Genomic DNA, 15,120 nt, shown 5'->3' on the forward strand with positions numbered 1-15,120 from the left:
ATAAGAGGGAGGAAGAAGAAAAGAAGAAAAAAAAAACAGAGAACGTAAACAGTGAACATGTGCACAACTGAAGGCATTACGCCTTTGAAAACTGAGTGCAAAAGGAACAAAATGCATTGAATCCTCGGTGTTTGACCCGAAATGCGCGCAATATAATGAATATGGTCAATGAAACGGAGCAGCGGGAGTTGAGCCTGCTCCCAACGGATATGCGTTCCGAAGACTGGCAGCTGCTGGTGCCTTTTCGACTCCTTCGTTTCATTGATCTGATTGCTTTGGGCGAAATTCAGGTCATTGTGTCATCCTCTGTGTTTCTTCGCCTCACCTTCTACTGTGATAATGAGTATGGTGGGCGGATACATATTTTACAAATTGCAAGATGCATTTTTGGGGTTAGTGCCTCTTCGCTCTTTGGACCCGGGCACGCCGAGCCCCAAAGGTTGGTGTCAGTCTCTTAGCGGAACTTCCCGGGGCAGGCGGCGCCCCCCCCCCCTAGTTCATGTTCCGGGGGGGCAAGGCCCCCCCCCCCCCCCGCAGTCGGCGCCTATGGGTGGTGGTAAAAGGGCTCGCCATTGTCGGCCTCACAGAGATGGGCAACGTCACGACTGACGCCATGGGGGAATGTGCGTCCTGGGCCGACTTCTAAAGTGACTGTGCCGACACTCTAAATGAGTTTCACAAACATAGCACGCTCCTAGTCAACCATCATCCCGAATGACAACGTTCTCGCCCCTGATTTGTTGAAAACGGGAGGCGGAGCCTATTTTGTCATTATGTACGTGCATAATGAGTACAAAATAGGCTCGGCCTCCCGTTTTCAACAAATCAGGGGCGAAAACGTTCTCATTCGGGATGATGGTTGACTAGGAGCGTGCTATGTGGTGAAGCCCATTTTTATTATTTTATTCATTTTTGTAGAGTGTGGCCTCTCGTTGTTGACAGCCGCCTTTACACTCGAAACAGGAGTCGGGAAGTGACAAAAGAAACCCGTTTCAGGTAACGTGCGTCGAACGGCCGTAAAACGTATCCCTACACGACTCAACCTAATGCGCTCTGATTGTCTGGTGGGGATCGGAGTCGGGAAGTGTCTGTGGTCTCTAAAAACTCCCTAATGTCTGCTCGCGATGCGGTGAAAGTAGACGGAAGTGGTAACGACAGTCTCTCCAGACGTAACAAAAATTCGTTACGTGTTGAAACCTCTTTCAAGATACAAGGCAACGCAAAGGAAAAATTGATTGATAAACCTTTTTAGTACTCGCTCAATCGAATAGATGTGTCCATGTCCCACATGAAGTCTCGACCTTGTGGAGCCCTTAAGTACACCAAATTGCTCTTGCTGTCATCAGCGCTACGTCGCATTTGAACCGCATCTCTCATTATTGTTTTGCAGACACCCCACCCATGTCTCAAAGAAACTTCCCGGCATCCTTCTGGAACTGCAATCAACCCGCATCGAGTGCATCTAGTGTAGCCGCCATGGGCAGCATGGCAACGCCTCATCCAGCGGACCTGTATCCGAGTGATCCTTACCACCATGGGGCAGCGGGAGCTGCCCTGCACGCCAGCTTGCAGAACGACCCCTGGCACTACGCGCTCACTGCACCTCAAGGCGCTCCGTACAGGTAGAGTACATTTATCCCAATACATGGTACTAGAATGCACTGATGGTTCCTTGAGGCACAGGGGAGGCCATCCATCCACTTTAATGGATTTATCGTTCAAAGGCTCCGTTTTACACATGGATTAATGAGTTATGGGTCCATGAGTCTTGGAGCACACTCTAAAAGAGAATTTCACCGCATAGCACGCTGTGCGCCAACCATTGCCACGAATGATTGTGGTATCGCTTCTGATTCGAAGAGAGAGGGGGTGTACGCCTTTTTGTGGCAATTATCATATATCCAAATTGACACAAAAAGGCGTACGCCCCCCTCTCTCTTCGAATCGGAAGAGGTAACCCTATATTCGTGGCAATGGTTGGCACAGCGTGCTATACGGTGAAGTTCTGTTTTTAGAGTGCAAGTCATTAGAGACGTTGCAAGTCACGCATATCCAGGTCGCTTCTGGTACTCGAGAGCATACCTGGGTAAATTACTAGTAAAATGTAAATTACATTACTCATTACTCCAGTTAGAATTTAATTAAATTACATTACTCATTACTGCAACTGAAATGTAATGAAATTACATTACAATTACTCCGAAAAAGTAATGATATTACAAAGTCATTACTTTGCCATTATTGGCCAAGTGTTTGTTCCCGAGTTTTGTAGAAGGCACACGGGACAAAAACACAAAAGTTGATGAAACTTGCCTTCCCCGAAATTCGGGGAAATGTGTGCTGACAATGTAACACTTCTATTTGTCTCTTCTACATATCAGGCTAGTGTGCCACGTATGACGTATCGTTCCACAATGTAGAGACGAAGGTGACACAAAGTATCACGACAACAGGAAGGTTAGCTCGTCGAAGGGAACTGACGTTCCCCGTGCCGATTGAGTGAGTCACCGTTCATAGTGGGCGTTGGAATTCATTTAACTCGCCCGTCCCCAACTCTCTACCAGGTGCAAACACAGAACACACACTTGATTCTTTTGTAAAAAGTAATGAGTAATGTCATTACAATTACTGCCCAAACATAATTAAATTACGTTACAAATTACATAATGTAAAAAGTAATGCATTACATTACAAATTACCAGGAAAAGTAATTCATTACAGTAATGACATTACTACCCAGGTATGCTCGAGAGCATTTGTCTTTGTTCCCATGGCCATACAGTCTAAAAACAGAACTTCGCCACATAACAGGCTGAAGGCCAACTATATTATGCAGAATGATACCTTTATCAGTCTTGATTTGTAGAAAGCGCGGGGCGTACTGCCCTTTTGTGACAATTAACATACCTGCATAGGCGTCACAAAAAGGGTGTACGCCTCCAGTTTTCAACAAACCTGGGGAGACAACGATGCAGTTCGGGATGACGGTCAGCTAAGAAAATGTTATGCGGCGAAGCTCTGTTTTAAGAATGAGGCATGGCGCAATGTTCCCCTGCTTTGTGGTTCAAACGCCAGGCAAACTTGCAGGTCGTCAGCTATGCACGAGCTGGCCTATTCAGCTGCGGGAGGGCCGAACCGGTTCAACCCGCACCAGTATGGCTCTCTGCTCCTTCAACCATCGGTGCGTTCTTCGCGGCTGAATCCAGTGAGCGCCACTTGTGCAGCGATGGAGAAGGCTTCTGACTCTTGGACGGGAGCCAGGTATCACCACGACCAAATCACGGGAAACATTGGGCATCTAGATGGTAACTACGGGACTCCAGCATACGGCACGATGGGGACAGCTATGACAGGTATGCGTTTACAAGACTAGCGATATTTCTGAAATACGCAGTGATCCAGATGCTAGCAAGGCAGTGCGACCTAAATGTTTTCACTGTATTTCCTACAGAACGAGCTTTGGTTTTTCAAAAGGTTCCTAATCATGTGACGTAATCGAACACTAATACTACAGCAGTGACTGAATAGCCCGGTGTTTATTGTCCATGTGGACCACGGTCCACTGCCCTATGTGGATAGAAGATTACAAAGTCATTGAACCAAGAGGGTATCTCGACAGTATGTTATGGTTTCTGGCAAACGAGCGAAGAATTCGAATTTTAGAGCACGAGTGGCCAGCAGTGTTGTCAATGCAGCAGTCGTACTGAAAAGTTTTGAGTCATTGGAAACAACGTAAAGGAGTACGCCAGTTGACAACAGCTTGAACTCAAATATCTTTCCATAAAAGTACATAATATTTAGAAAACATAGCCTCTTCTTCATTTGTTAGTTTCGAAATTTAAGTAACATCCGTTCAAATACGGGCATGTTCTTTTACGAACATTTTGAAGTGAACGCAGATCCATACAGGAAAGGAACATTAAAAATGTAGCATTAACAATATGTGAAGCATGTAAAAAAATTAATCTAAACGACAGCGTATATCCTTTGTGCTGTTGAACACGTGGTTCAACCCATCCAGCATAGTTTTCGCATACTTCACGTAAAACTTCGACAACATTGCTTTTCGCGTGGAGCAATATTTATCATTGTCCATTACTGCGATTGCTTATTACGATTTTTTTTGCTGCAAGGTTTACAAAATACTTATTACACAATTGCCCTTTAGGGAAAGACGAACATCATATCTGAAGTTCTGTGTATGTCTTATTTGTTTTCACAGCGTTTACTTTCGTTATTAAAAGAGCATAGTGACAACACTGGCAATATGACAGGAATGCTTTATTTAAAGGGAATATTTCCATTAGCTGAAACCAGGCGTTGTAGCATTGTTTTTTGTGTTTGGTTTCTATATCCACATATGCGTGAATTATGCGGTCCAGATCCCACCACCGGAGGCTACATGCTGGAGTTGTACAAGTTCCAAGCGATGCATGCTTACCGGTGACCCAGGTTCGACCAAGAGTACGTTATCATTCTACATCTTCTCCCCCTTAACAATAACATGGTGGTGGTGGTGGTGAATAATACTGGATTGACACGGCTAAAACTTAACACTAACTATGTGCTTCTTGTGAATCGCGGTGTTGTGAACTAAGCAGACTTACAAGATGAAGGTTTGTAACGTAGGGTTACTGTTTCTACCACTAAAGCTTCAATCACCAGTCCAGGCAGTAACAGGACCTTTCATCCCCATCGTCAGTGGTTAGCGCTCTAACGCGAAGCAGTGGCATACAAGGGTCGTTCAAGGTTGACCGAGACTACTATTGCTTTAAATTCAAAGGAAAATTCAGGAAAAACAAACTACGTCAGTTTTTCTTTTTTTTAAAGTATTCAACGTCCGCATCTAGACACACCTGCCATCGCTGTGGCAACTCTTTGATGCCTTTGGCGTTGAAAGATGTCGACTGCTGTCGAAGCCGCTGCAGGACATCTTTCTGGAGGGCTTCATTTGTGTGGAACGTCTTTACTCCAAGGTACTCTTTAAACGGCCAGCGTTGCTACCGTCGAATTTGCCGTGTGACACCGGGCATTGTCATGAATTAAGGAGAACGACCCTTCAGGACAACATCACAGGCCCTTTCCTGCAAATTGCGTTTCGCCCGTCACCCTTTATCAACGTTGAGTAGTACAGGGCATTAATCGTGATCCCTTGCTCCAAGAGGTCCACATGGTTGTCAACCCGCGTGTGCCAGAAGTTCCCATTGACTTCCCACTAGGCGGCTGCAACGTGCATTTCTTTGGCGACAGGGAAGAATTATGTCGCCATTGCATGTTGCTTTTTTTTTTTTTTTTGTTTCCGAGGTGAAATGATGCATTCAGGTTTCATCACATGCGATTATCGAGTGCAAAAATCCCCCCCACCAGATTGAAACCGGTCCAGCAGCTGCTCAGAGACTGCCACGCGCGCTCCCGTCTTGTCACAAGTGAGCAGGGATCGGAACATGTATTTTTTTTTCGGTCCGGTTCGGGTTCGGGTTTATGCATATTGGTTCGGTTCAGGTTTAGCTCAATTATCAGTTTGAACTGATTCAGGTATATCGGTTCGGTTCGGGTTCGGCTCAGGGAGAACCCCCCCCCCCCCGCACACACACATACACAAAAAATCGGTCAGCGGTCGGAACATTTACAGGGATTCGAACCGTTACTTTTTTCGGTCCTGGTTTAACCGGTTCATGGGCAGTAATACTGCTACACAAAAGCGACCTTACGCTCACTGTACACGGTTGTAAGAGAAAGGTGTGAGATAACCATTTCAGGTCAAAAAACTCTCAGGAAAGCAGGCGAAGCCACAAGACAAGTAATAAATACAGTTATTTACCTGATATTTTACTGTATTGTACTCTCGTGGTCGTCTTCTGAAAACGAAAAGCGAAGTGCTGGAATCATTTTGGCAGAACCCGGTCAGCGCCCTATTTTGCTGCGGTAAAAACTGGCGCTACAGTCACAAACTTTTACTCGCATGCTGCGTCGTACAAGCAATAAATAAACAAACAAAAAAAGGTCGGTCAGTAGTACAATTATTTCACCTCTGAACAGATTCCCGGACCGGTAACCGTATGATTTTTTTTTTCGGTTCAGTTCCGGTTCGGGACAAGCAAAAAAATTGTTCGGGTTCGGTTCGGTTCGGGTTCGTCAGAAAATAACGTTTTTTTTTTTTTTTTCGGTTTTCGGTTCCGATCTTTGCAAGTGAGTCGTCGGGGATCCTATCTTGCACAGACTTTTCGGAACATTGCTCGTGAATGATTGTCTACACGCTGCCGAGGGGTTGGGGATATGTTTATTAGGAAAAAAAGAAAGGAAAGGTTAGCCGACACTAATATTACGCTAGCTGCAATGTCCCAAACTATTAAGGCCAGTTCCCACATATAGCGCTTTGCTACATAGCGCTAGAAAATTGCGCTATATTTTCCTCCTCGCGTTGCTGCGAACCGCTATAAAACCACTCTTGTCGAAGTAGAGCCCCGGTCACCTTTTCTAGCGCTACTTTGAGCGGTGAGTCTGCGTTAACCAATCGTGAGCTGCTTTCAGTCGTGACGTCGCGGAAACTGGGGTTTGTTTTGCTTCCGATCACTCGAAGCAGCAAGGCGGGAAGGCGACGACGACGACGTGAAAATGGCCACGAGTTTCAGCTGCCAATGCATGGGTGCTTGGTTACTAAGTCTGGTATCGCGATCACAGCATCGAAAGTGTCATCCCCCTTGATGCTGCGGATATCCGACGCCGACAGTAAGCAATCACGCTAGCACCGGTGCATCGCGTCGCAAAGAGATTTCCCGTGACCCCAGCAGGATAGCGTGCTCGGTTGTATGTGAAAACGGCAAACGGAAAAACAGCGCTAGGTTTCGAGCTCTATTTTCTAGCTCTATAGAGCGAAGCGCTATATGTGGGAACTCGCCTTTACTCGTCGGTTCTCGAGAATGACTAACTGTCTGCACCATTCGTACACTCTTCTCCTTGACATCGTTTGTTCCCCATACCGTGTCTGTAATCTTAGCGAAATCTCAGTTGGTTTGACGTTTTTATTTCACAAGAAACTTGATTATGCATCGCTGTGCCACAGCTACATACATATCAGCCGCCTGACGCCGCCGCACGTGCCGCTGATGTGATGTGATGTGATGTGATGTGAATAAAGAAAAAAATGGGGATGTTAGTTTCGACGAAGTCAAACTGGCTACCCCAGTACACTTAATACAGGAAGTTCAAACCGATGCCGTGCCGCTGACTTGAGAAGGATTGCACTTCGTATTCCGAAAGTTTTATCCAATTATATTTACTCACTGATTTTTATCGAGCAAAGGTCTCGGTCAACCTTGAACAACCCTTGTATATAATAACGATTATGCGATATACCTTTTACTGAAAGAGTTGTGCGCATTGCAGAGAAACGCGTTATGCATCATTAATTTATTTACACCCCAAGGGCTAAAAAAAAAAAGGCAAAATAATAACATTGCTAGTTTAGGCTGCCAAGGGGAAACGTCGGACAAAATAGAAGACACGACAACAGAAACAAGCAGTTTCTGTTGTCGTGTCTCCTACTTTGTGTCCTACTTTCTTGTCTCCTACTTTGTCCGGCGTCCCCCTTGGCAGCCTAAACTAGTAATGTCACACCAACTACCCCAACTTAGCACTTTGGTACGTAATAACATTGGGAGGTCATGAAATTCAAATTACTCAGTGTTTCTGTCGTCCACGTTTAGAGCCTGCCTCGGCTAATTCTTGTTGTTTACACAAATTCTCTTGGGAGGACACTCAATCACAGCACGAGAGTGATTTTTAATATACAAGGTGGGTGCTATAAAAGGTCAGTCATATTCTCGTGCGTGACGTATATCTCCTTGAGAGACAGGCTACCGCTACCACACAGTAAGTAATTTGTGCAAGAGAAACATACGAAAAAATTGTTGCTGCCATGCGCCGCGTAAAAAAAAAAAAAATACGACCACGCAAACTTTCGTATTCGTGCATTTCCTATGCGCTATACCGATGGATTGAGACAAAAGTTTGCGTGGTCGTATTTATTTTGTTACACAGCGCTTGGTAACCACAATTTTTTCGTCGGTTTATCTTGCATAAATTATTTGCTCTGAAGCAGGGGAAGTCTGTGCGTCAACGAGGTATTGGCCAAGGAAGTATCACGTCGTGCACGAAAACGTGACTGACCTTTTCGAGCACCCACCCGGTATATCGTTCGCCACCGCCTTTGCGTAGTATACCGTGGTGGTTCTGCGCAATGCGCCAAGTTCTCTAAGGTTTGCGCGTGCGCAGAACCACCTGCGTTATCCCTTACGTGCATAAAGGCGATGGCATACGATATATTAAAACTCACCAATGACTTCCCATATTTTCCCGCTATAGTGCGTACTTCGAGAATAATATAGTGCATCGTATACGCTATCGCCTTTGCGTACGTAATGAATAGTGTTGGTGGTTCTGCGCACGCGCGAAACATAAAGAGAGCTTCGCGCATTACGTAGAACCGCGACGCTGCCCCTTACGTGCGCAAAGGCGATAGCGTAAGGCACTGAAACTCACTATAATATCGTGGCGTGTGTACGTCTAGACGTCGGAGTCTGTATACAGTCAGTTATAAGAGGCACAATTTGTACCACAAAAATATTTGCAAATGCAACCATGCTTTGTGGGACGAGTGACGCGATCTTGCCGCAGAATTTTCATAAAAGGGTCGACATTCCATGATAGGCAAGCCTGAGCGACCATTCACGACATTCACAATATATCACACCTTCGAGCTTGACTCTGGCTTGGCTTCGCTTTAGGAGTGGTGAGCCTGGGCGAGCCGGCTTGCTTCACTATGCACCGAGCTCGGTGTTGATTCTAACTTTGCCGCAATTAACTGCTTTCGAGAACCCACACCCACATATATTATCGTCACGGCTGTTCTCAACCCGCCCCATCCAATGAGATAGCCTTCGAAGGCACCACCAGCTTTCATCCACCATCGAGCGTTTCCAGCAAGGTGCGAAACTCGGCGGACCAAGAAGAGGTGGTGCGGAAGGGACGACGGCCGGAAGTAATTAATGTCGGGGGAAGCCGTGCCTCTTCTCTGATTGCCCCTTCCACACGTGATGGTGGCGCTTGCGTCGCGAGTTCAATCCCTCCCGTTTGGAGTGGTAACGGATGCCCGTCGTTTTAATTTTTTACTATCCACATCGATATCTGTTCAACGCAGAGGCGGCTTCAATGTAACCTCGAACGCCAGTAAACACTATTTAGCGGGTTGACTGTCATGGCATAGTGTTCGATTTAGGATATTTGTTTCGTTGCCCTCGTGTAAAAAAAAATTGTACAACCCAAGTTACAGTTGTAAGAGAATGATATATGTGTAGTACCAAAGGTGTAATAGGTATAGGTAGACAAAGGTATAATGCATTTCCATTTGTTCACGAAAGGCCGCGTTCGCTTATGTACAGCTTGAAATGCACTACGTGTTTCCTGTGCTCAGTGCGCATAAACCAACGTGCATTGTAGACCGACGATAGCTTCGGTTTTGGTTTCATAATTAATACGCGTGATGTGATGCACGACAGTCGAATTACACGGCGCTACGAAGTATATCAGTGGATGTGGAGGCTTCAAATTGTTCTGAAACACACACAGAAACACTACGGTACTCCTTATGCATTGGCACAGATCAATTGTTATCAGCCGATATGCGTCTCATATATTGTGGACATAGACCGACTCGTTAAATGTTATATCCTCGCGATGTTACCTGTAAAAGCTTCTTGCGCATCATTTTTGTTTGCTGTCCGCTGCAAACCCTACAGGGTAAACGCAATACGACAAACTCTATTATACTTGCATATTTTATGAGTCTATATCGTGGTGTTTACCATTTACGACCTCCCCAATGTGTAGCAGCTGATATTTTAGAGACTTCAAACATTTACCACCGCCTTTTTTTCGCTTTTGTGCGATACTATACCAACCCTAACATAACTGCAAAACGGGAGTGGGTAGCTCTCCTGTAAAGGCTACTTCGCTGCAACAGTTATAGCCATGTGGGGAAACATCCCTTCCACGCGAACGTGACTGAACTGTCACTATTGAAACGATGCAGGCTATGGTGAAAATTCGAAGCAATATCCCATTTTCATTTTTCTTCTTGAAATTTTTACTTCATTATCTTCGTTAGCGTAAGTGATACAAAGAAGACGGCATCATTTTTTTTCTTCTTTTTTTCTTTACAATTCCATAATTTTTAATTCTGAGTCCCTAAACAAATGCGATCACGCACGTGATTGATTGGTTAATAAGACGAAAAAATTGATAGCAATTCATCACGTCACCAAACAACTTGGTGAAACCTTCCCCGCACTCGAGGAAAAAGAAAAGAAAAGCGATGAGTTTAGAAACATCACGAAGCGAAAAACACGGAAGAACGGATGCGTGAGAATATTCTACAACCTGAGAACTAAAAACACTCAGAAAAATGGCCTCGAGACCAAGCTGTAGGTGTCGCGTCGATCGCCCAAATAGTAGGATAAGAGAACGCGCGAAGCGTTCCGACTGCATGGAGTTCGGACCCCCTACGTACTTTTTCAGGTTGTAAATACGGTGCCGAAAGCATGGTGTGGTTCTGTTCGGTACCGCTGCGTAACCATATGAAAACGTCAGGTCTATCCTCACTATTGGTGTTGTCGCTATCAGCTATGCAGCTATCTGTCCCGTGTTGAGACGCCGAGTCTGTCGTGTCCACTTCACTGTCTTACCCGTCCTATTATTGCGCTTCCTCAAACAAAAAAGGAAAATGATACCTTTCTCACATGCTTACATCGAAATATACAAACAGGCTGTTACCGATCGGATGAAGAAACAATGCAGGAGGGCATTTTACTGCTACCTCCAAGATCACTTCTTTACGCAAGACGCAGAATGCAAACGTGATCCCCTACATGCGTAATCACCCCTGTTGCATCACCTATACTTCCCCCTTTAATTAAACATCCATCCCCCGTTGATACTCCTGCTACACCAACCCGGCGAATAAGGCCTAAAGTGCTCCCTGAGCGAAACTCGCCGATCAAAGCGTACTCGTTTCAAATTTTGCCATTGGAGCCATCGAAAGCCCTTCTCCACCGCGCCCCATCCACAGCAACCAGATCGCTTCCCTTTCTCTTTTCTGACAGACAACGATATTGGAAGAGACAGTACAGCCCAACAGGAGCAATATATAGTAGAGCCAGTACAAAAGGGAGCTCCGCGCGTCGTCTCGAGCATGGCCCGATACGTATATGGAGACGCGTAATTGTTACGCTCCCCGCCACCAGGGTGGCGTTGCTTCGGCATTCCGAACAATGCTATATCTGCAAATGTTGGTCAGCCATTGACCGAGCTTCGGTACTCGTGACGCATTATCGGGTACTTCTGGGACATATTGGAAACGGAGTTCACGCCCCGTGTTATCGATTTCCCCGATCGACGTCCAGTGCTCGTGCCTCTGGAAACGAGATGATGAATGTAGGGTGCTGAGCCTTCCGCCTATTGGATGGTGGGATGCAAGCGGCGCGTTTCTCGCGCATGACTGATATGGTCATTATGTGATGCCCGGAGATAACAACGAGCGCACTCTGAAAACAGAGCTTCACCGCGTATAATATGCTCTGCACCGAATGGTACAGTTATCGCCTCCGATTTGATTAGAGAGAGCGGGGACTACGCCTCACTGTGACAATTCCCATGTACATTCTTAAAACAGGACTTCAACGCATAACACGCTATTATTCGTTCCGTCTTCCCGTTTTGTTAATTGTCCAAAAAAGATGTACACCCCGTGCTTTCCACATGTCAGGAATGGTATTAACGTATCATTTTGTACAGTTGTTTGTCTTCACCACGTTATGTGTGGAAGTTCTGCTTTAAGAACGCTCTAAAAACAAGTGGTGGTGGTGGTTGTGGTCATGATGATGATGATGATGGGAACTGCTTGCAGTATACTTTCACTGTTCACTTTCAAAAAACCAGAACTTCACCGCATAGCACGGAGATACAGTTATCACTGCTGATTTGTTCAAAGCGGGGGGCGTACGCCTTTTTATGACAGTTAGCATAACTGTATAAATGTCGCAAAAAGGCGTACTCCTCCTGGTTTTAACAATCAGGGGGCAAAACGATGTCATTCGAGATGGTGGTTCCCCACACTCTAAAAACCGAGGGGGGGGGGGGGGGGGTTATGGCAGGATCGGGTCGCCGTTGTTGACCACGCAGGAGTGGGCGTCGTCACGACTATAGCCAAAAAAAAAAAAAAAAAAAGACGGATGCAGGATAGAGGATGAAGGGCGGAGATGCGCAGAGGGTGCATGAGTTTGTCGGGGAGAGCAAAGTGTTGATGGGTCGTTGAGCAAGACCCGCCTTCTGCAGAAAGAGAATAAGGTTTCTCTAAAAACAGAACTTCACCACATTGCACGCTCTTAGCCAATCACCACCTCGAATGACATCGTTCTGCCCCCTGATTGGTTAAAAACGGGAGACGTACGCCTTTTTGGAACACTTATGCAGTTCCAAAAAAGGCGTACGCCCCGCGCTTTCCACAAATCGGGAGAGATGAAGGTATCATTCTGTGCAGTGGTGGGCCTTCACCGAGCTATGTGGTGAAGTTCTGTTTTGAGAGTGTAAGAGCGTGCTATGCGGCGAAGTTCTGTTTTCAGACTATTAGATGAATCTGATGCGCGGCAGTGTTTGGTCTAGTGTGTGTGTTCCTTCGAACAAGCATGTCTGGTTATGGCCTGAACTTACCTCTCTAACTATGGGGAAACTGTGCATTGTTAATGCTTTGCCATTTTCTATTCGAGCTCATGCAGTAAGGACGTTTACGGGAACCACCTGTGGGTGCGCGTCATACAATCTCAAAACAGAGATTCACCGCATAGCACGCTCCTAGCCAACCATAATGCCGATGACAACACTCCCTCCCTTGATTTGATTTTTTAAAAACGGGGTTTGTATGCCATTTTTGTGGCAATTGTGAACTGCATAATGCCACAAAAATGGCGTACGCCCCCATTTTCAGCAAACGTAGGCTAGGAGCGTGCTATGCGGTGAAGTTCATTTTTAAGTGTGTACGCAGGTCCAGTGAAGAAGTTCACATGGTTAAAACTCCGTTGAAAAGTTATGAGCGAACTGCTCCTGCTCCACAATAAAACGCATATCTGCTACTAATAATATGGAATATAGATGAGGCTACCTGATACTTCTATTTCATCAACCAAGATTCAAAAAGGAGAACAGGAGACATACGAAACAATGAAACAAATGGTTTTAAAAGGCGTAACGAATAGGTCGTGCTTTAAAACGCTCTTCGAAACTGAAACGTCATTCTCGTTTGTGATTCCTACGCAATTTCGTTTCAGGGCTGGAAGGTCAAGTTCAGGACGCCGGCAAGGACCTCTACTGGTTCTGAAACATCGTCACCTCTTCTTCTTCCTCGTCAACATCATCATTACTGAGACTATGTACGACAGAGTGCTGTTCCGCGAGACTCCCACATTGTGAATAGTCCACCATATCTCGCGCATAGGACTGCAACGAGAACATAATCATCGACCCCTTTTTAATTTATGGCCTGTAATGTTATTCTCCTTCTAGAGGGTGTTCAAGTGCTAGGCAAGTGCTTCTCTGTTCATCCTTCCTCCGGTTCTCATATGTATGACGTGTGGATTTACTCCTCTTGGGAAGTGTCCGATCGTAAAGGAGTAAAAAAACAACCTAGACGTGTATGCTTTGTCCCTATCGACAGCGCAGTGGAAATGGATTGATTGATAATACCATTCACTTTGCTACAGCTGTCGATATACGATACGAAATAGCTAGTCATTATTTTCTGTCTTTATTATTATTATTATTATTATTGATGAGATGAATATCAGAGTTGCGAACAATATAATGCCAGCTTATTGTCGGTTTAGATCCCATGTGTCATATTTCGTTAGCTCTTCTCAAAAACGTTGGTTGCTTGAAGGATTATCGGAACTCTGTATAGCGATACTGTGTTTCAACTGCCGCCATGTAGCTGCTGGGAGTCTGTATGGCCTTTTCTCGGAATGATTTGCATTTCTGTGGTCCTCTGGCTGTATTTCATTCTTGTCTTTTGTACTATTCTGTTTTATGACTATTTGATACTGGAACTAATATAACACTATAAGTTTCCACTAAACTCTTAAAACAGGACTTCATCACATAATACGTTGGAGGCCAACCGCTCCAAAGAATGCTACTTTTACGACTCCTTGTTCGTGAAAACTAACCAGACTACGTAAGTGCCGCAAAAAAAAAAGAAGAAGAAGAAAAAAGAAAACAAGAAATCAAGGGAGAGAACGATGTCATTCGAAATGTTGGTTGACTAGGAGCGTCTCTTTCTTTCTTTTTTTAGAATCACGGCCAGCTTTGCGGTGAAGTTCTGCTTTAAGAACGCATATAAATACGCTTAGAAACCATGCTCCCACTGTTATCTGTTCTCCTGTGCCAAATTTGCATTGACGTAGCAACTTCAATTCGTAAGAACGAGATGGTCATTGCGAAGTGTAATATACGCTACAAGCTGTCATGCTCCCCAAAAGGAGTGAATTCACGTGCCGCATAGAACGTCCTTGTTTTTAAGGGGACGCACATAATAACCAGCAGAAGTTGCCGTCTGTGGTTCTCTATCTCTAGCGCCTGTTCCCCCCATCCTTCGTCGGGGGCCCTGCTATGTATTTATTATTTGGAGAAAGACTACGTGTGTCGCCCAGGCGGCCATATGATTTTCCAACATTTCTTCGGAGTGCTGTACATAGAATAAAATAAATATTTGTTTCGACTTTCGCAGATGATTTTCGGCTTTCTCTCTTTATGTTAACAGAAATACACGTCTGCGAAACGTATAGAAACCGTTTGTCTCAAGTTCGTAGATCACTATACGACGACCGTCCGGGGTCACCAGAGAGATGTTCCTTGTATTTGAATAGCAGATTACTCGTTATATTATTGTTATTAATAATTTTTGTGTTTTCGTAATTAACTTCCTTCTCACCACTCAATGGCGTTCACCGTAAGGTTGTTTCACACGCTGTTTTGCGGGAAAATGGTGGGAATAACTATCTCGTTAGAGTTTCG

At 45.2% G+C, this 15,120-nt stretch overlaps 2 protein-coding genes across 8 annotated transcripts in view; one reads left to right on the top strand and one right to left on the bottom strand.

The window, feature by feature from the left end:
• Positions 1-14,837, top strand: part of LOC135399912 (transcription cofactor vestigial-like protein 2) — a 45,316-nt gene extending 30,479 nt beyond the window's left edge. Inside the window, exons 3-6 of one of the 2 annotated variants that reach the window (XM_064631644.1) lie at positions 1,391-1,622; positions 3,088-3,353; positions 4,383-4,464; positions 13,380-14,837. In XM_064631644.1, the coding sequence (XP_064487714.1) occupies positions 1,391-1,622; positions 3,088-3,353; positions 4,383-4,447 (563 nt within the window). In that variant the 3' untranslated portion in view covers positions 4,448-4,464; positions 13,380-14,837. The remainder of the gene's footprint in view (positions 1-1,390; positions 1,623-3,087; positions 3,354-4,382; positions 4,465-13,379) is intronic. The other variant, XM_064631645.1, reaches the window with a different exon arrangement.
• Positions 1-15,120, bottom strand: part of LOC135401169 (S1 RNA-binding domain-containing protein 1-like) — a 209,641-nt gene that overhangs the window by 177,010 nt on the left and 17,511 nt on the right. The gene's annotated exons all lie outside the window — the stretch shown is intronic.

The sequence above is a fragment of the Ornithodoros turicata genome, chromosome 7 (assembly GCF_037126465.1).
Source record: "Ornithodoros turicata isolate Travis chromosome 7, ASM3712646v1, whole genome shotgun sequence".
NCBI classification, from domain to species: Eukaryota; Metazoa; Arthropoda; class Arachnida; order Ixodida; family Argasidae; genus Ornithodoros; species Ornithodoros turicata.